General features: G+C 41.6%; 1 protein-coding gene across 1 annotated transcript in view; it reads left to right on the top strand.

Annotated features, from left to right (window-relative positions):
- Positions 1-19,153, top strand: part of SLC35D3 (solute carrier family 35 member D3) — a 60,925-nt gene extending 41,772 nt beyond the window's left edge. The window contains exon 2 of the mRNA XM_077289285.1: positions 17,753-19,153. Coding sequence (XP_077145400.1) covers positions 17,753-18,576 — 824 coding nt within the window. The 3' untranslated portion in view covers positions 18,577-19,153. The remainder of the gene's footprint in view (positions 1-17,752) is intronic.
- Positions 19,154-20,598: the final 1,445 nt, after the last annotated feature.

The raw sequence follows: 20,598 nt of genomic DNA, 5'->3' as shown, positions 1-20,598 counted from the left end.
GTGACGTCACGGTCACATGACCATGATGATGCCCGGGTCACATGACCGTGACGTCACGAAGGTCCTTCTCGGCACAGCATCTTTGGAACCGGACCGCCGGGTGCAGCGCCGAGGAGATCCAGACATCGGAGGGTGAGTATATAACCAATTTTTATTATTTTTAACATTACTATTGATGCTGCATATTGCTGCATATGCAGCATCAATAGTATAGGAGTAATCCCGCAGCGGAAATCGCAAAACAAACCGCGATAAATCTGCAGGGATAACCGCAGCGGTTTTGCCCTGCAGATTTATCAATTCCGCTGCGGGAGAACCCGCAGAGGGACGCCGCAAAGTGTGAACATGGCCTTATACTATCATATGTATTAGCCACATTTTAGGTATCTGGCAGTATCAAGAACATACAAAATTGCAAGAATGGCAACAAGCACATCTAGACCATGCTTAAATCTTATGCAGTTAGTACAAAAAAAAGCAAAGAAAGTAAATACGGAAAGGTGAAAGTGTAGCTTTGTAAGGCAAAAACTGAGCTGAGAACACAATTCACAGACCAGCAATTTCACAACTTTTCAAAGAAGCTGGAAAAGCAGTTGATACCCATTAAAAGACAAAGGAAAGTTAAAAAACACAAATTACTAAGGGATAATCATGATTGTGATACAAATCACATTTTTGGTTGAAATAGTGGAAAACCAGAGAGATCAAATCTAAATAATACTGCAACCTTGATCATTGGACTACTGAATCACATTCAATGTTTTAGATTATCCTTTAACAGCTCTATAATCTGCAGAAACAATACTAGAAGGTGAGAAGAGGGCGAAAGATAAAAACATCAAAGAAGAAACAGGACTAATGGTGTTAAAGGGAACCTGACAACATGAAAATGGAGTCCAATCTGTAAGAACCATGTTATAGAGCAGGAAGTGCAGAGCAGATTGATAAATTGTTTTGTGAGAAATGATTCAGTATAACCTGTTTCTATCATATACACATTTGCTCTTTCTGGGACTTTTAGACCAGTGGGCGGTCCTAATAGTGACTGACAGCTATCTCTGTGTAAACACTTATGCAGAGAAAGCTGTCAATCACTGATAGGACCTCCCTGTTATGATCCGGTGGTAGGATCTCAAAACTGACCTGACACATATGACCAGAATATAGGACAAGTTCTGGGGATGTGGAAGCTATACTGACCGCAATCCTGATCCTATCCACAAACACTAAAGGTAGCTGTGGAGCGTTCCTAAAATCCTAGACGCCTCGTTCACAGCCTGAGAAACTGACTACCCCTAGAGAGAAAGCAAAGACCTCACTTGCCTCAGAGAAATAACCCCAAAGTTATAGTCAGCCCCCCACAAATAATAACGGTGAGTTAAGGGGAAAAGACAAACGTAGAAATGAAACAGGTTCAGCAAATGAGGCCCACTAACACTAGATAGACTGAAAATAGATAGGAGTCTGTGCGGTCAGTACAAAAACTATCAAAAATAAACCACGCAGAGAATACAAGAACCCCCACACCGACTCACGATGTGAGGGGCGCACTCTGCACCCCAGAACTAACCAGCAAGCGAAAAATCACATATAAGCAAGCTGGACTGAACTCATAATATACAGAGAAACGTTTTCAAGGAAATAATGAGCAAAATGAACAAACAAACTTAACTTCTCCAGCAGGAGACTGGTCACAAGGAATATTCAGGAGCTCTCAGAAACAGGACTGAATACACCGACAGCAGGCAACAAATGAAGGGCCAGGTGAATTAAATAGGCCCAGCATAGCAGGAAATGAATCAGCAGAGCCCAGCCAAGACCAGCCATATCGCTAAAGGCCACCAGAGGGAGCCCTAGAACAAACTCACACAGTACCGCTCATGACCACAGGAGGGAGCCCGAGAACGGAATTCACAACACTCCCACTGGTCTAAACGTCCCAGAAAGAGCAGAGGTTTAAATGATTAATTTACATTAAATGATAAATCTTTTCTCACAAAACTAAATATTCTACTCAGCTTCCCCTGCTCTATAACATGATGCCTACAGATTAGAGTGCATTTTCTTGGTGACAGGTTCCCTTTAATCGCAGGAGGTACAGAGCAAAAAAGGGAGTATTTAACCTAATTGACATGAAATTGGATGAGGAATGCCTTTTCTTATTATCAAAAAGATTAAATTGTCATGTAGCAGAAGAATTTGATATAGTAATGTCATGATCCAGGCCGGGGTTTGTTTCTTGCTTTTCTCTCCCTGGTCTGGTCATGCGGAGGTTAACCTTCTTTACCTCCTTTTGGGATCTGTTTTGCTATTTCCGTCCATGGCTGCCTGCAGGTAGCATCAGCTATAGTTCTTGCCCCCGGCTTGAGTGACTGACCCGTTACTCCCTGATTTGTCCTCTGCCCTGGTTACTCAGTTCCCCTGCCTTCCCATTCCTGCTCCCCACTCGTCTTGCTGTGTGCTCTCCGTGCTGTGACCTTTGGTATCTGACCCCGCTTGTCCTCTAACCTATTTTCTGTCTCACGTCTCTGGCATCTCCGCTCCCGACTGGCTCCGACTTCTTTGGCTTGTATCTGACCACGTGTTTTGCTGTTTCCCCTGGTACTGCGTCTCCTGTCCATTCCTGACCCGGCTTGTTTGACCACTCTCTCGCCACCTAGTGGCACCTGCACTGCTGCACTGTAGTATTACACCGTGTGTGCAACCTATCTTCCCTCTCCAGCACCCCCTGGTATTGGAGGCACGATACGGTGCTGTGGCAGAATTACAAGTAGCCTGTGAAGTGTAGTTTTTAAGGCAATGCGTAAACTTAATCTGCATAAATTATTAAATAAAAGTAATTCTAATGTACAGGAGCCCAGAGAAAAATACTGACCATTTTGAGTCCTCTAAGATTTAGCACTGTACATATTTGTAGCGCAAATAAAAAATAATTCATAAGGCATTTAGCAGAGTTTCCTGAAATTAATAATAAACGTTTGGATGATTGCTATATGTACTTTCAAAGGTGGTAAATCTAATCTCACTCCACCTACACAGCACAATGTTGAAGGTGTTATCTTGGCCAGGTCCCCCAGAAGAAGCTAAGGTGAAATCGTGTATTTGGATTCATACCTCATACCCCCAGGCTGTCTCAGCACCTCCATTTCTGGTATATCTCTGCACTCCCTGTCTGCAATACTTTGGGTTTGGCACAAAAGAACAAGGAAAACACAAATACTGTATGGGAGACTAGAAGCTGCGATCATCCGATCTCTTGTCCTACATAGAGCAGGACTGACGCCCTGCTCTGTGTAGTAGAAATGCTCACTTGCTATGAGCGCCGACTCCTGGGCAGCGCTCATAGCAATCTGGTCTCCTGCAGACCCCAGATTGTCATGCCAACCCATCGGTGACCTGCAGTCATGTGACATGGCTGCCGATGTGCAGCATTAATGACGCTCTTCCTTCGCGTACATGTTAAATGCCGCTGTCAGAGTTTGACAGCGGCATTTAACATGTTGACAGCCGCTGGTGGATCACAATTACACCTGCGGCTGTTAAGTGCACATGACAGCTGATCAGATCAGCTGTCATCTGCTGGAAAAGGTGTGGGCAAATCCCCGAAGCCCACACCAAATAGGGGGAGGCGTCCAATGTTGGATATATCCATCATTGGATGTTAAGGGGTTAAATATGTATACGTGGTGGCTGAAAGAGACAGGCACACACACAATATAAAAATGACATAAAAAGGGATGATAAAATATCTACAGAAATCTTCAGCATACCAAATAATTGTAGGAATAGATGGGCATGTATAATGCCTACAAGATGATAAACATATGCAATGGTCAATAATGCAAATAAATAAATATACAAATACTGTATATGTATTCTCCAGGGACATGCTGCTGCTCCATAATACCCTGGCACTTTACAGAAAAATAGAGTCCCAGTCCCAAAGTGCTGTGAGGTGTAAGGTGTATCACACTCAGCAATAATAAACTCACAGAAAATTTATTTGTGCCAAAAGGTTGGGAGCATATTGTTATAAATAACAGTTTGTGATCCCCCATATGGTTTGAATGGATAGCTAGTAATTGTAAACTCCTATAATATATTGAACACAGGAAGAATGGAGTACTATACAATATTTAAAAATATATCATTATATATTATTATACATTTAAATACAAATTGTAAGAGAATTAATTCTGCAATAACAATAAGGACAAAACACTATGTAGTGCAGTGGTGTCCATCTGTGCAGTGATGAGTCAGTGACCCAAGCAAGTTAAAAACAAAATGTGTTTAATGTTCAAAAACTCACAGCACGCTGTACCTTCCGGATTGCAGCCGGGAAAACAAAAGACAGTCTGGGACCGGTTGCCATGAGCATCCACACAGCCATGTACGCAGGGGTGCCAGACCCTTTGGCTCCTCTTGACCCTGTGTTGCCTCACACAGGGAATGCTCTGCAGACCCACTGCTCTGTCTGCTTGCAAGACCAAAACTGACACCCCTAAAACTCTTCCTGCAGGGTTTTTTTTCATTCACGCCACTCTGTGGCCTTGGGCCACTTATAAGATCTGGGCTGGAGGAAACGGACCGGCCCCACTACCTTCCTGCAGTCTTTCAAAAATAAAAGCCCATGGCCTGGTTTTCCTGAACAAGCTCCTTGGTCAAAAATAACTGGACCAGGTTCAAACTTACTTTTATTCTGCCTTGTGACCCACAGGCTACCTGCTGTGACAACAAGGCACTCCAGTGGATCTAATAGGCTTCTGAGCGCATCCTGGGGGACGACACATAGCGACCCTCACATTTGACACCGGTCACTGCCTCACAAACTAGTATAAAACCCTAGGACCTGTATGTAGTCACAATGGACAATAACTGGAAATCATCCCAAGCTGATCCTAATCAAAAATCATCATATGTTTAATTGACAGAAAATGGTATAAAAGAAATCAACAATTTGTAACAAGAAAATATAGTGAACAATGAATGTAATGTCTAATACATTTGATGTGTAAGATTAGAAACAATTTCACTCCCATGGGATCTCTACTACCACAGTGGTTTTATACCTCTGTTGTCTCAAGATCTCCATCTTTAGGAGCCGCCGCACATAACTCAGGGGACACCCAGTTTGTTTCAACACTCACAAGTTTACTGGACAGTACAAGTTCATCAGATTGTAACAAGCAGTATCAGCAGTTTCCTTAACATAACACATTTTCAGCATTACTATCCTTTCATCCTGGACTCTCTGTCAGCCCCAGCGATTTCCCTCCCGGTTCTGCAGTTCACCCAAAATCTATTACCTTTTCTTCCCTTCCCTTCACGCGGATCCACATCCATTGTCTCCTGCATACTCTTCGTAGTACCTGTTTCGAGCCTTGAGCTTTGGATGTTGCAGGAATGTCTGTGTCATGAGCTTTGTCAGGAACTTCCAGCTCTCTGTCCCCCCGTTACGCTGCTGGCCAATAAGGGTATTGACAGAGGATAAGAAACTGAGGGCAGCTGCTCTAATTTATGTTGACTATTGCGGCACGTGATGTGATGGGATGCATATATACCACCAGTTCCTGATAGGAACATATATATATCCCGATCCAGTCACCATCAAGTCCTCAACACCACATAAATGCGAAAACTATGCTGCCACCACCGACCTCTTATAGGTGGATCAGACACCTGTTCGGTAGTGTGAATTTGCGCAGAGTACATGGCGGACCGCTCATAGAGCAAGAAGAACAAAGCTAGCAAATTTATAATTTTACTCCAGAAGAATCGGCAGTGTTTACAAAAGATACAAAATTACATTACAAAAGAGACAAAATACAAATATGTACAAACAGTTATGAAATAAAACTGGATAAAAATATGAAACTTGCTAAATCTCAGTCACAGGTATGATGTGTTGATAAATGGAAGGAGAAATCCCAAAGAAATGTGCCAAAGATGAAGGTTCCTGTTTTATGCTTCAGCCATCACATTTGGGCTGTTTTCTGGGAGGTGCACACATCTTTGAAAGTTATTGATAACTCATTTCCTTCATATCTGTAGCCTGGAAGCTCACAGGCCAACGATATTGGCATTATTTTTTCCCTTGCGATTTTACCTCTTTTTACAGTCCATGCACCATTTGTCTTTGATTTGCTGGTGGGCAGAAATTAATTTCCCAGGTTTCTGATAGCCCTAAATGCCAAAAAACGCTGCCATGCATAACCCCAAGTGCCCAGATCCTGGAAATGTAATTTTCATGTCTCTGGGATTAATGTGCATTATTGAATTTGATTTTGAGTGTTGTGCCTAGAAGACAAAGAGATGTTTAGAGGGAAAGCATATTCAGCTCTGCTGGTGCTGGCAGGCAATAAAACTCTGCATTCCAAACTGACCATTTGCTTGAAGGGGGGAATTCACAGAGTGAGGGGGTGCGCTGTATGTAGGACTTGGTCCTACAGAAACCAATGGTGGGAGGAGTAGTAGGCCTGCTCTGGTTGTGCCTCAAAACAATGGAAAATAATTCATATCTTCCTGACAGTCTGAAAGGGATCACAATAAGGCATCCCACTGCCCCGAACAATAGGTCCATACTTCCACTATCAGTCCACAGCAATTTGAACTTGACCTTGGTTAACCAATGTCCCTTTCTAACTCCTTTCAGGAAGCAATTCCTTTTTAATGAGGCTTGCCCCTCTCACTATGGGCTAGTCCTGAACTATAACTATGTCTGTCCCTACATCTGTAGCTGACAGATATACTTTTACAAACATTATGCCTTGCATTTGCATATATCAAACATATTACACTTATGATGTTTATCAAAGTCTATCTTACCCTATATTCACTAAAGTATGTCCTAAAATTTAACATATGTCATTCTCAGTACTTTATACATTACCAGATCACAGTCTATATCACAATACACACGTCACATGACACAACCTTTGTATGGTAGACAGTGTGAAAAAGTATTTGCCCCTTCCTGATTTCCTATTTTTTTGCATGTTTGTCAAACTTAAATGTTGCAGATCACCAAACCAATGTAAACATTAGACAAAGATAACACAATTAAACACAAAATGCAGTTTTTGAATGCAGGTTTTTATTAAGGGAAAATAGTGATTGCACCCTAAACCTAATAATGATTTAGGTCACTCTTAGCAGCAGCAACTGCAGTTGCTCTTTTGTATTAACATGAGTTGATCTATAAAAAAAATATTTCATTTGATTCATTTTTTTCAGGACATATTCCACATTATGTACTTAAGCTTCATGGGTGCCAATAACGATTAGCAGGAGTGTATGTAAATGTATTTTATAAAATATAGAGGTGAATACCATATGCAGTGACTCTGCCCAAATAATAACTCAGCATAGGCCACTGCCTCATACAATCAGCCTGGTTGTATACACAAAAATCAAGTAAAAAGTATAGGTACAGAATATCAGGATTGTAAAATTACCTTGCAGGGAGGATCAAATAGTGTGGCTCCCACCCCGATGCGCGTTTTGGTTGATTATCTTCGCAAGGGGGTATTGCAAAGTCTGCAGTACTTTAGGTTTGCATTCCGTGGATTATCATTTGGCTTGGCTACATTTTCTTCATTATGACATTTATTTTTTGTCTTTAGTTGTGTCCTACCGTATTTTTCGGACTATAATATGCACTTTTTACCTCCCAAATTTGGGGGGGAAATGAGGGTGCATCTTATAGTCAGAATATACTTACCAGTAGTATGGTGGCAGCAGGAGTCAGGCGATACTTCGGTGGTTCAACACTGCAGGGAGATGATCTCAATCCCATCCCAGGCTGGTGCGAAAGTATTCGGCGTTACTCGGTGGTGCTGGGGCTCCGCTGACATTTTGTGAAAGCCTGGAGTCCCCGCACTTCCATTGCTGTGATGCTGTGGCCTCCAAAAAAATGGCCGCTGGAGGCGGCGCATGCGCAGACTGAGATCTGGGCCCCACACTATGCCCCTCCCCTTGCATATAACATGAAATGATTGTGCCTCTCTAAATTTTAAATGATACCACAGTGCCCCCATGAATATAAAATAAAGATTCTATGTCCGGATATAAAATAAATCAATGGTTCACCTTGGATGAGCCAATGTTTTCACGTTTACAAATCTTAAGTCAGTATACTCTCTTACTAAATTTTATGCCTTTGTGACCCTTTGTTAAAAAAAAAACATTCTGTGCCACTTGAACACAAATATACCCCACAATGTACCTCTGAAAACGCCACACTGTACCCTTCTCAATGTAAAATGAAGCCACTGTCCCCTTTAAATATACATTGAAGACACCGTGTCCCCTGCATAGAACATGAAGCCAATGTGCCCCCTGATGAATGAAAGCCAATGATTATTTTGAAGGTGGAAAGCCCGGTAACGATTTTTATTACTGTATTTATCACCATTTTTCAGTTCAATGAAGGCAGCTAATGTCTTCATGCAGGATTTATGGTCTGTAGACATGCATCACTTATAATTGTAATGATTATTTATGGTCATCTAATTTGACCATAAAGAAAAAGTTGGCTGTCCGTAATTTTAATAAAAACTGGCCAGAAAAAATAAAAATAATGTTGGCAACCCTGTCATGGAATGATAATAAATTTAAAAATGAAACACCTCACAAATCTTTTCCTATGTGAAGACACACACAGGTTTTAAATCACATTTTTGACAAATGTATTCAAGTTATTTTAGGTTAATGTTGTGAAAAATGGTATAAAATAAAAATAAAGAATAAATAAAAATTACAGATTGTGGGGTACGTAATTCTGGACTTTTATTAGACCATTAAAATCATTGGTTATAACGCTCAGCAAACAATACACCAAAAAAATAGGACAACTTACAAAGTATAGTTAATGCCAGCTCTGGGCAAGGAGCCATGACTGTTGTGTCCTCACAGTCCTCAAACCAAGTGAAAGAGGGATGATTGGACTCAGTGTCCTGATTGAGATATTAGGTTGTAATGTTCTGTTTGAGGGCACTAAACCACGCAGACAATTCTACTCCAATTAATATGAACAAATATATTCAATTCCACCTTTATCAGGTTATCATCCTGAAATGGATGGTTGAGTCTATGAAGAGGACAGTTGGTTACCACTTCTTATGCGAGTGCTTTCAACCTCATCTATTATACAGGGTGGGTCATGTTATATGGATACACTTAAATTAAATGGGAATGGTTGGTGATATCAACTTTCTGTTTGTGGCACATTATTATATGGAAGGGGGAAAACTCCCCCCCTCCCATATACTAATGTGCCACAAACAGAAAGTTGATATCACCAACCATTCCCATTTTATTTAGGTGCATCCATATACATGGCCCACCCTGTAGTTAGTTCCAGCCCTATCAGTGAGAAACTTCGAACATAGATAATGTTTGGTGTTGCATATCTTGAATAGATTAGTTGAGTTAAGGCCCCGTCACACATAGCGATTTAACAACGATCACGACCAGCGATACGACCTGACCGTGATCGTTGGTAAGTCGCTGTGTGGTTGCTGGGGAGCTGTCACACAGCTCTCTCCAGCGACCAACGATCAGGGGAATGACTTCGGCATCGTTGAAACTGTCTTCAACTATGCCGAAGTCCCCCTGCAGCACTCGGGTAACCAGGGTAAACATCGGGTTACTAAGCACAGGGCCGCGCTTAGTAACCCGATGTTTACCCTGGTTACCAAAAAAAACAAACAGTACATACTCACCATCTGATGTCCATCAGGTCCCTTGCCATCTGCTTCCTGCTCTGACTGAGTGCCGCCGTACAGTGAGAGCAGAGCACAGCGGTGAGGTCACTGCTGTGCTGTGCTCTCACTGTACGGCCGGCAGTCAGTCAGAGCAGGAAGCAGACGGCAAGGGACCTGACGGACATCAGATGGTGAGTATGTACTGTTTTTTTTTTTTTTACATTTACGCTGGTAACCAGGGTAAACATCGGGTTACTAAGCGCGGCCCTGCGCTTAGTAACCCGATGTTTACCCTGGTTACCAGTGAAGACATCGCTGGATCGGTGTCACACACACCGATTCAGCGATGTCAGCGGGACCTCAACGACCAAAAAACGGTCCAGGCCATTCCGACACGACCAGCGATCTCGCAGCAGGGGCCGGGTCGCTGGTACTTGTCACACATAGCGAGATCACTACTGAAGTCGCTGTTGCGTCACAAAACTTGTGACTCAGCAGCGATCTCGCTAGCGATCTCGCTATGTGTGACGGGGCCTTTAGAGGTCCTTGTGGTGGCATAGAGGTACAAATAAATTGTAAATTAGGACCAAAGGTCCATTTAATTTTGCCCTAATCAGTGTAATACCTGGAACATGGACAGTGGTTAATGTCCCAAAATGGACAGTTGGGGTCAGCGCCTTATGTCCCAATAATCACCTTAGATTTATCTAATTCTCAGTGTCCAAGTTAAGACCACAGATCAATTTATTTTCTTTCCATTTGGTGGTATAAATGGAGGAAGGTTGGAGGACATTCAGGCTCCTCAAAAATTGGCATTTCTGATGCTCCAATTTTGTTTGTTTTTTAGGCGTTTAATGTATGGTTTAAATAATTTCATATTCTTATAACTTTTTCGAAAATGACGATACAAAATACACTACCATTCAAAAGTTTAGGGTCACTTAGAAATGTCCTTATTTTTGAAAGAAAAGCACAGTTTTTTCCAATTAAGCTAACATTAAATGATTCAGAAATACACTCCGTACATTGTTAATGTGGTAAATGAGTATTCTAGCTGCAAATGTCTGGTTTGTAATGCAATATTTTCATAGGTGTATAGAGGCCCATTTCCAACAACCATCACTCCAGCGTTCTTATGGTACTTTGTGTTTGCTAACTGTGTAAAAACACTAATGGATGGTTAGAATACCGTTGAAAACCCTTGTGCAAGTATGTTAGCACAGCTGAAAACAGTTTGGCTGATTAGAGAACCTATAAACCTGATGTTCCTTTGAGCTAGTTGAGAATCTGGAGCATTACATTTGTTGGTTCCATTAAACTCTCAAAATGGCCAGATAAAAAGAACTATCATGAGAAACTCGACAGTCTATTCTTGTTCTTAGAAATGAAGGCTATTCCATGCGAGAAATTGCCAAGAAACTGAAGATTTCCTACAACGGTGTGTACTACTCCCTTCAGAGGAGAGCACAAACAGGCTCTAACCAGAGTAGAAAGAGAAGTGGGAGGCCCTGCTGCACAACTGAGCAACATGTACATTAGAGTCTGTAGTTTGAGAAATTGATGCCTCACAGGTCCTCAACTGGCAGCTTCATTAAATAGTACACGCAAAATGCCAGTGTCAACGTCTACAGTGAAGAGGAGGCTCCTGGATGCTGGCCTTCAGGGCAGAGTGGCAAAGAAAAAGCCATATCTGGGACTGGCTAATAAAAGGAAAATATTCATACAGGCAAAAGAACACAGACATTGAACAGATGAAGATGGGAAAAAAATGTTATGGACAGACGAATCTAAGTTTGAGGTGTTTGGATCACACAGAAGAACATTTGTGAGACGCAGAACAACTGAAGAGATGCTGGAAAAACGCCTGACGCCATCTGTCAAGCATGGTGGAGGTAAAGTGATGGTCTGGGGTTGCTTTGGTGCTGGTAAAGTGGGAGATTTGCACAAGGTAAAAGGGATTTTGAATAAGGAAGGCTATCACTCCATTTTGCAACGCCATGCCATACCCTGTGGACAGCGCTTGATTGGAGCCAATTTCATCCTACAACAGGACAATGACCCAAAGCACACCTCCAAATTATGCAACAAATATTTAGGGAAGAAGCAGGCAGCTGGTATTCTATCTGTAATGGAGTGACCAGCGCAGTCACCAGGTCTCAACCCCATTGAGCTGTTGTGGGAGCAGCTTGACCGTATGGTAAGCAAAAAGTGCCCATCAAGCCAAACCAACTTGTTGGAGGGGCTTCTGGAAGCATGGGGTGACATTTCTCCAGATTACCTCAGCAAATTAACTGCTAGAATGCCAAAGGTCTGCAATGCTGTAATTGCTGCAAAGGGAGCATTCTTTGATAAAAGCAAAGTTTGAAGGAGAAAATTATTATTTCAAATAAAAATCTTTTTTTTGAACCTTGTCAATGTCTGGACTAGATTTTCAATTCATTTGGCAACTCATTTGGTTAATAAAAGTATGAGTTTTCATGGAAAACATCAAATTGTCTGGGTGACCCTAAACTTTTGAACGGTAGTATATATTTCTATTTTTAACCCCTTCCTGACATCGGACGTACTATCCCGTCGAGGTGGGGTGGGCCCCCATGACCACGGACGGGATAGTACGTCCAGCGCGATCGGCGGCGCTCACGGGGGGAGCGCGGCCGATCGCGGCCGGGTGTCAGCTGCCTATCGCAGCTGACATCCGGCACTATGTGCCAGGAGCGGTCACGGACCGCTCCCGGCACATTAACCCCCGGCACACCGCGATCAAACATGATCGCGATGTGCCGGCGGTGCAGGGAAGCGCTCCCTGCGGGCTTCCCTGAGCCCCCCGCAGCAACGCGATGTGATCGCGTTGCTGCGAGGGTCTTACCTCCCTCCCTGCCTGCTCCAGACCCAGATCCAAGATGGCTGCGGATCCGGGTCCTGCAGGGAGGGAGGTGGCTTCACAGAAGCCTGCTCAGAGCAGGCACTGTGAAGCAGCCTGCACTTCTCTCAGATCGGTGATCTGTCAGAGTGCTATGCAAACTGGCAGATCACCGATCTGTATTGTCCCCCCCTGGGGCAAAGTAAAAAAGTAAAAAAAAAATTTTCCAAATGTGTAAAAAAAAATTAAAAAAAATATTCCAAAATAATGAAAAAAAAAAAAAAAATTATTCCCATAAATACATTTCTTTATCTAAATAATAAAAAAAAACAATAAAAGTACACATATTTAGTATCGCCACGTCCGTAACGACCCGACCTATAAAACTGGCCCACTAGTTAACCCCTTCAGTAAACACCGTAAGAAAAAAAAAAAAAAACGAGGCAAAAAACAACGCTTTATTATCATACCGCCGAACAAAAAGTGGAATAACACGCGATCAAAAAGACAGATATAAATAACCATGGTACCGCTGACAGCGTCATCTTGTCCCGCAAATAATGAGCCGCCAAACAGCATGATCAGCAAAAAAATAAAAAAGTTATAGTCCTGAGAATAAAGCGATGCAAAAATAATTATTTTTTCCATAAAATAGTTTTTATCGTATAAAAGCGCCAAAACATAAAAAAATAATATAAATGAGGTATCGCTGTAATCGTACTGACCCGATGAATAAAACTGCTTTATCAATTTTACCAAACGCGGAACGGTATAAACGCCTCCACCAAAAGAAATTCATGAATAGCTGGTTTTTGGTCATTCTGCCTCACAAAAATCGGAATAAAAAGCGATCAAAAAATGTGACGTGCCCAAAAATGTTACCAATAAAAACGTCAACTCGTCCCGCAAAAAACAAGACCTCACATGACTCTGTGGACCAAAATATGGAAAATTTATAGCTCTCAAAATGTGGTAACGCAAAAAATATTTTTTGCAATAAAAAGCGTCTTTCAGTGTGTGACGGCTGCCAATCATAAAAATCCGCTAAAAAACTCGCTATAAAAGTAAATCAAACCCCCCATCATCACCCCCTTAGTTAGGGAAAAATAAAAAAAATGTATTTATTTCCATTTTCCCATTAGGGCTAGGGTTAGGGTTAGGGTTGGGGCTAGGGTTAGGGCTAGGGTTAGGGCTAGGTCTAGGGTTAGGGCTAGGGTTAGGGCTAGGGTTGGGGCTAGGGTTAGGGCTAGGGTTAGGGCTAGGGTTAGGGCTAAGGTTAGGGCTAGGTCTAGGGTTAGGGCTAGGGTTAGGGCTAGGGTTAGGGTTGGGGCTAGGGTTAGGGCTAGGGTTAGGGCAAGGGTTGGGGCTAGGGTTAAGGCTACAGTTAGGGTTGGGGCTAAAGTTAGGGTTAGGGTTGGGGCTAAAGTTACGGTTAGGGTTTAGATTACATTTACGGTTGGGAATAGGGTTGGGATTAGGGTTAGGGGTGTGTCAGGGTTAGAGGTGTGGTTAGGGTTACTGTTGGGATTAGGGTTAGGGGTGTGTTTGGATTAGGGTTTCAGTTATAATTGGGGGTTTTCCACTGTTTCGGCACATCAGGGGCTCTCCAAACGCGACATGGCGTCCGATCTCAATTCCAGCCAATTCTGCGTTGAAAAAGTAAAACAGTGCTCCTTCCCTTCCGAGCTCTCCCGTGTGCCTAAACAGGGGTTTACCCCAACATATGGGGTATCAGCGTACTCAGGACAAATAGAACAACCTTTGGGGTCCAATTTCTCCTGTTACCCCTGGGAAAATACAAAACTGGGGGCTAAAAAATAATTTTTGTGGGGAAAAAAAAGATTTTTTATTTTCACGGCTCTGCGTTATAAACTGTAGTGAAACACTTGGGGGTTCAAAGTTCTTACAACACATCTAGATAAGTTCCTTAGGGGGTCTACTTTCCAAAATGGGGTCACTTGTGCGGGGCTTCTACTGTTTAGGTACATTAGGGGCTCTGCAAACGCAATGTGACGCCTGCAGACCATTCCATCTAAGTCTGCATTCCAAATGGCGCTCCTTCCCTTCCGAGCCCTTCCATGCGTCCAAACGGTGGTTCCCCCCCACATATGGGGTATCAGCGCACTCAGGACAAATTGGACAACAACTTTTGGGGTCCAATTTCTCCTGTTACCCTCGGGAAAATACAAAACTGGGGGCTAAAAAATAATTTTGGTGGGAAAAAATTTTTGTTTTATTTTTATGGCTCTGCATTATAAACTTCTGTGAAGCCCTTGGTGGGTCAAAGCGCTCACCACACATCTAGATAAGTTCCTTAGGGGGTCTACTTTCCAAAATGGTGTCACTTGTGGGGGGTTTCTACTGTTTAGGTACATCAGGGGCTCTGCAAACGCAATGTGACACCTGCAGACCATTCCATCTAAGTCTGCATTCCAAATGACGCTCCTTCCTTTCCGAGCCCTCCCATGCGCCCAAACAGTGGTTCTCCCCACATATGGTGTATCATCGCACTCAGGACAACTTGGACAACAAATTTTGGGGTCCAATTTCTCCTGCTATCCTCGGGAAAATACAAAACTGGGGGCTAAAAAAATAATTTTTGTGGGAAAAAATTTTTGTTTTATTTTTACGGCTCTGCATTATAAACTTCTGTGAAGCCCTTGGTGGGTCAAAGCGCTCACCACACATCTAGATAAGTTCCTTAGGGGGTCTACTTTCCAAAATGGTGTCACTTGTGGGGGGTTTCTACTGTTTAGGTACATTAGGGGCTCTGCAAACGCAATGTGACACCTGCAGACCATTCCATCTAAGTCTGCATTCCAAATGACGCTCCTTCCTTTCCGAGCCCTCCCATGCGCCCAAACAGTGGTTCTCCCCACATATGGTGTATCATCGCACTCAGGACAACTTGGACAACAAATTTTGGGGTCCAATTTCTCCTGCTACCCTCGGGAAAATACAAAACTGGGCGCTAAAAAAATAATTTTTGTGGGAAAAAATTTTTGTTTTATTTTTACGGCTCTGCATTATAAACTTCTGTGAAGCCCTTGGTGGGTCAAAGCACTCAAAACACATCTAGATAAGTTCCTTAGGGGGTCTACTTTCCAAAATGGTGTCACTTGTGGGGGGTTTCAATGTTTAGGCACATCAGTGGCTCTCCAAACGCAACATGGCGTCCCATCTCAATTCCTGTCAATTTTGCATTGAAAAGTCAAACGGCGCTCCTTCCCTTCCGAGGTCTCCCATGCGCCCAAACAGTGGTTTACCCCCACATATGGGGTATCAGCGTACTCAGGACAAATTGTACAACAACTTTTGGGGTCCAATTTCTTCTCTTACCCTTGGGAAAATAAAAAATTGGGGGTGAAAAGATAATTTTTGTGAAAAAAATATGATTTTTTATTTTTACGGTTCTGCATTATAAACTTCTGTGAAGCACTTGGTGGGTCAAAGTGCTCACCACACCTCTAGATAAGTTCCTTAGGGGGTCTACTTTCCAAAATGGTGTCACTTGTGGGGGGTTTCAATGTTTAGGCACATCAGGGGCTCCCCAAACGCAACATGGCGTCCCATCTCAATTCCAGTCAATTTTGCATTGAAAAGTCAAATGACGCTCCTTCGCTTCCGAGCTCTGTCATGCGCCCAAACAGTGGTTTACCCCCACATATGGGGTATCGGCGTACTCAGGACAAATTGTACAACAACCTTTAGGGTCCATTTTCTCCTGTTACCCTTGGTAAAATAAAACAAATTGGAGCTGAAGTAAATTTTTTGTGAAAAAAAGTTAAATGTTCATTTTTATTTAAACATTCCAAAAATTCCTGTGAAGCACCAGAAGGGTTAATAAACTTCTTGAATATGGTTTTGAGCACCTTGAGGGGTGCAGTTTTTAGAATGGTGTCACCCTTGGGTATTTTCTATCATATAGACCCCTCAAAATGACTTCAAATGAGATGTGGTCCCTAAAAAAAATGGTGTTGTAAAAATGAGAAATTGCTGGTCAACTTTTAACCCTTATAACTCCCTAACAAAAAAAAATTTTGGTTCCAAAATTGTGCTGATGTAAAGTAGACATGTGGGAAATGTTACTTATTAAGTATTTTGTGTGACATATCTCTGTGATTTAATTGCATAAAAATTCAAATTTGGAAAATTGCGAAATTTTCGAAATCTTCGCCAAATTTCCGTTTTTTTCACAAATAAACGCAGGTACTATCACAGAATTTTTACCACTATCATGAAGTACAATATGTCACGAGAAAACAATGTCAGAATCACTGGCATCCGTTGAAGCGTTCCAGAGTTATAACCTCATAAAGGGACAGTGGTCAGAATTGTAAAAATTGGCCCGGTCATTAACGTGCAAACCACCCTTGGGGGTGAAGGGGTTAATTGTTTATTTTCTTTAATTTGAAAGGAGAAAAGGTGGATGTAGCATTGCAGTGCATAGCAAAATCATAGTTCTTCTTTGAAGCCCAACCTATTTCTGAGCTTCAAAGAAGGACTGACATGGCCGTTATTGGAGTTTTCGCAGACCCCAGGTGACATGGTTACCCACCAGTTCCTAGTGATCAGGTTGGTAGTAGCTGATGGAGACAGTAGGCCACATAATCAATGACGTTATTTAAATGCTGCCATCAGAGACACAGCAGCATTTAACTGGTTAAACAGCAGCAATCGGAGCAAACAGATGTCGTCTATGCAATACATATGATGAAAATGAATGTGATAGATCATTATTCATTAACCAGTTAAGTTGGATCTCTAATTCTACATTTATCTAGCCATCTATCTCCCTCCCTCCCCCTAAAAACAAGTGATTCATGTCTCTTTCTTTGCTGTATTTTGAAATGAATGAGTGAAGTGTGCAGCCACTAAGTGAATTACACTATTTTACAGTACTGTAGAGAATGAAATTACAGCTTTTTACTATAGGTTGATGACTGGAGTTACATTTTAATGGAGATCACTTGGATTTTTATAATTTCCATATCTGTTTTTTTACATTATTATACTTATAAAGCTACATAGAATGGATAAAAATACAGGTCCATTAAGTTCAACCTTTCTCCTTCACTTATATAATCTCTATCTGTATTATGTTAATTGCATTCATTGTTAAATAAGATTTTTCTTAAATGCTTATGTTCAATTTCTTGTATTTTTTATCTTATATTTTAAACAGGGGCTGGTGACCTGAGTGGAGAACCTATAGGATACATAACTGGAGTTCTGGCTGTATTAGTCCATGCCGCCTATCTTGTAATTATCCAAAAAACAAGCACAGATAATGACCACGGGCCTCTAACCGCACAGTACATCATTGCCATTACTGCAACTCCTGTGCTTATAATATGCTCCTTTGCCAGTATGGACATGATCAATGCCTGGTCCTTCCCAGGTTGGAAAGACCCAGTGATGGTTTGCACTTTCATTGCATGTACCCTGATTGGTTGTGCCATGAATTTTACCACATTGCACTGTACATATCTAAATTCCGCTGTCACAACAAGTTTTGTTGGAGTGGTGAAGAGCATTGCCACCATTACAGTAGGCATGCTTGCCTTTAACGATGTGGCACCTACTTCACTTTTCATTGCCGGTGTAGTTGTCAACACACTTGGTTCTATAATCTACTGTGTGGCCAAATATATTGAGACCAGGAGGCAAATTAACTATGAAGATTTGGAAAAGGAAACAATGAAAGATGAAAAGGAGGCTCAAGATGGGCAACCGCCACCTTTTGTTATGGAGGAAATCTTACAGGACAATGGCTCTGAGGGACAAGAACCAGTAAAGCCAATGGTTGAGACTGAGAATCCTACTGAAGAAAAGAAAGAAAGCACGTTGGCTGCAGTTTTACAATCACATGGCCCTACTAAGACTTCTGAAGAAGAGAATAGGAATCTGTTGAAAGATGCATATCTTGGAGTATGGAGGATGGTCAGGGGTACGAGATTTTTGAAAAAGGATTACCTTATAGAAAACGAGGAACTTCCTAGTCCATAACTATAATATTTCGATAAAATATGATAATGATGGAACTTAAATTATAAGGGAAATATACTGCAGAAATGTTGGCACACTTTCAATTAGGCCAGTGTCACACTTGTGAGTTCAATGCGAGAAACTCGTGTCAAGTACCGGCACTGCCGCCGGCACTCGGAACCGGAGCGTTCGGCTGCATAGAAATACATGCAGCCGCACTCTTCGGTCCCAAGTGCCTGCAGCAGTGCCGGGACTTGATGCGAGAGACTCATGCGAGTTTCTCGCATTGAATTCGCAAGTGTGACCCCGGCTTTAAACACACACACGCACACATTTATTTATATGGCTGTAGAAATTGTTCTGAAATTCAGGACTATAATATTTTTTTCATGTGTCACATTTAAAGATCTGCTGCCCTTCTCACCTCCAGTGATCAATCTCAGCTCTAAACATATGTCTTGCTTAAATCCCCCTTATATACCTTTGCACACTTTTAAGACCTCTTCCATCTGGAATAGAGAGCATTACATTTGCATTTTATCAGCCGTATAAATTTATCATGTATTTATCATGTATGCATTATTACAGTCTTCCTACTAAGAAAAAAAATAGAAATAATGTTTATGCATCGTCCAAGTAATATGTGAAAATGGAAATGTAACCAGAGGAAACAAATTTACATTCACGAGTACATGCCACGCAAATAAGAAACATTCATTATATCAATTCTGTGGTTACACGACCAATGGGGTATCCCATGAACTAGTCACTAAATTAAATGTAATCAATTATGTTTTGCCTCATCTAAAAGATGATATATCAGATATTTTAGTATTCTCATTTCTATTACTTTCCTCATTTAGTATTGAGGATAAAAGTTTTGATCATATTTTAATTGCATAATTTTACTTTGAACACAGATCAAAAAGTAAAGATGTAAGATAAAAAAACAAGCAAAAACGAGTCACCTGATCCAGTAGAGCCCCAATTAGTTTTCTTTCATGTGTCCTTTACGTGATGAATTCTCCGCACATGCCATGATGTTATGTCCCAGGATTGCTATGCATGACTCCGTGTTCATATTTTATAAAGTAATATTATTAAGTGGAATATATTTCGCTTTTGCTGTATATATATGTCTTTATGCCCTATTAATTTAAGAAGAAGGCATGGCAGGTAGTTACTAATATGCTCATTAAAGATTTTTTGTTTTACACTTTTAGTAAAGTTGTTCCCAACTGATCCGATACTAGTAAAAAAAAAGTTTCAGATAGTATTTACCCTCATCGACCATTCTAGTTGTCAACCGCTGTGTTTGGGCCAATTACTGAGTTCACCTAATCTTCCGATGGCAGGAATCGCTGAGATCAGTGATTAGCTGCAGCAGTGCTGTGCGCAGTTACCTTTGCAGCCAATGCACAGAGACAGGGGTAGCAGTGAGGAGCTGGGGCTGAACCCGGTGAGAGTAAGCACGATCAGTATTTGTTTTTTTACTAGTATCTGATAGTTTAGGGACCACTTTTTTTAAAAGTGGAAAACCCCTTTAAGTATTTTAGCATTATCAATATAATACCATTAATTCAGATGTGTAATCTGATGCTTCTGGACTCAATTCAAAATCTGTAACAGATTCTTAAATACAATAGGTCGTTTATACTACTGGTCTTCTCTTATATGGCACCAGTGAATATGCTTAGCTTTAGCCTCTGGCTAGCCCCTATAGTTACACCCCTGCTATAAATGAAAGGGAAGATCTTATGTATTGTTTGTAATTTTCAATTGAATTTTGCTTGGATCCTTGGCCTTGCTCTGTCCACTACCTCTACTTAAAGGGAATCTCTCAGCAGGTTTTTGCTATTTAATCTGAGAGCAGCATAATCTAAGTGCTGAGAACCTGATTCCAAGGATGTGTCTCTTTTTAGGTTGTGTGCTGTAGTTTTGATACAATCAGTATTTTATCAGCAAGATAAGATCACTAGATGACTATGTCTCATATGCAGACCAGTCAGGCTGATCTGTGTAACCCTGCCCCCACCATTGATT

Source organism: Ranitomeya variabilis, chromosome 2 (genome assembly GCF_051348905.1).
Source record: "Ranitomeya variabilis isolate aRanVar5 chromosome 2, aRanVar5.hap1, whole genome shotgun sequence".
Taxonomy (NCBI): domain Eukaryota; kingdom Metazoa; phylum Chordata; class Amphibia; order Anura; family Dendrobatidae; genus Ranitomeya; species Ranitomeya variabilis.
The sequence above is the reverse complement of the archived record's forward strand: the minus strand, read 5'-3'. Positions and strand labels throughout refer to the sequence as shown.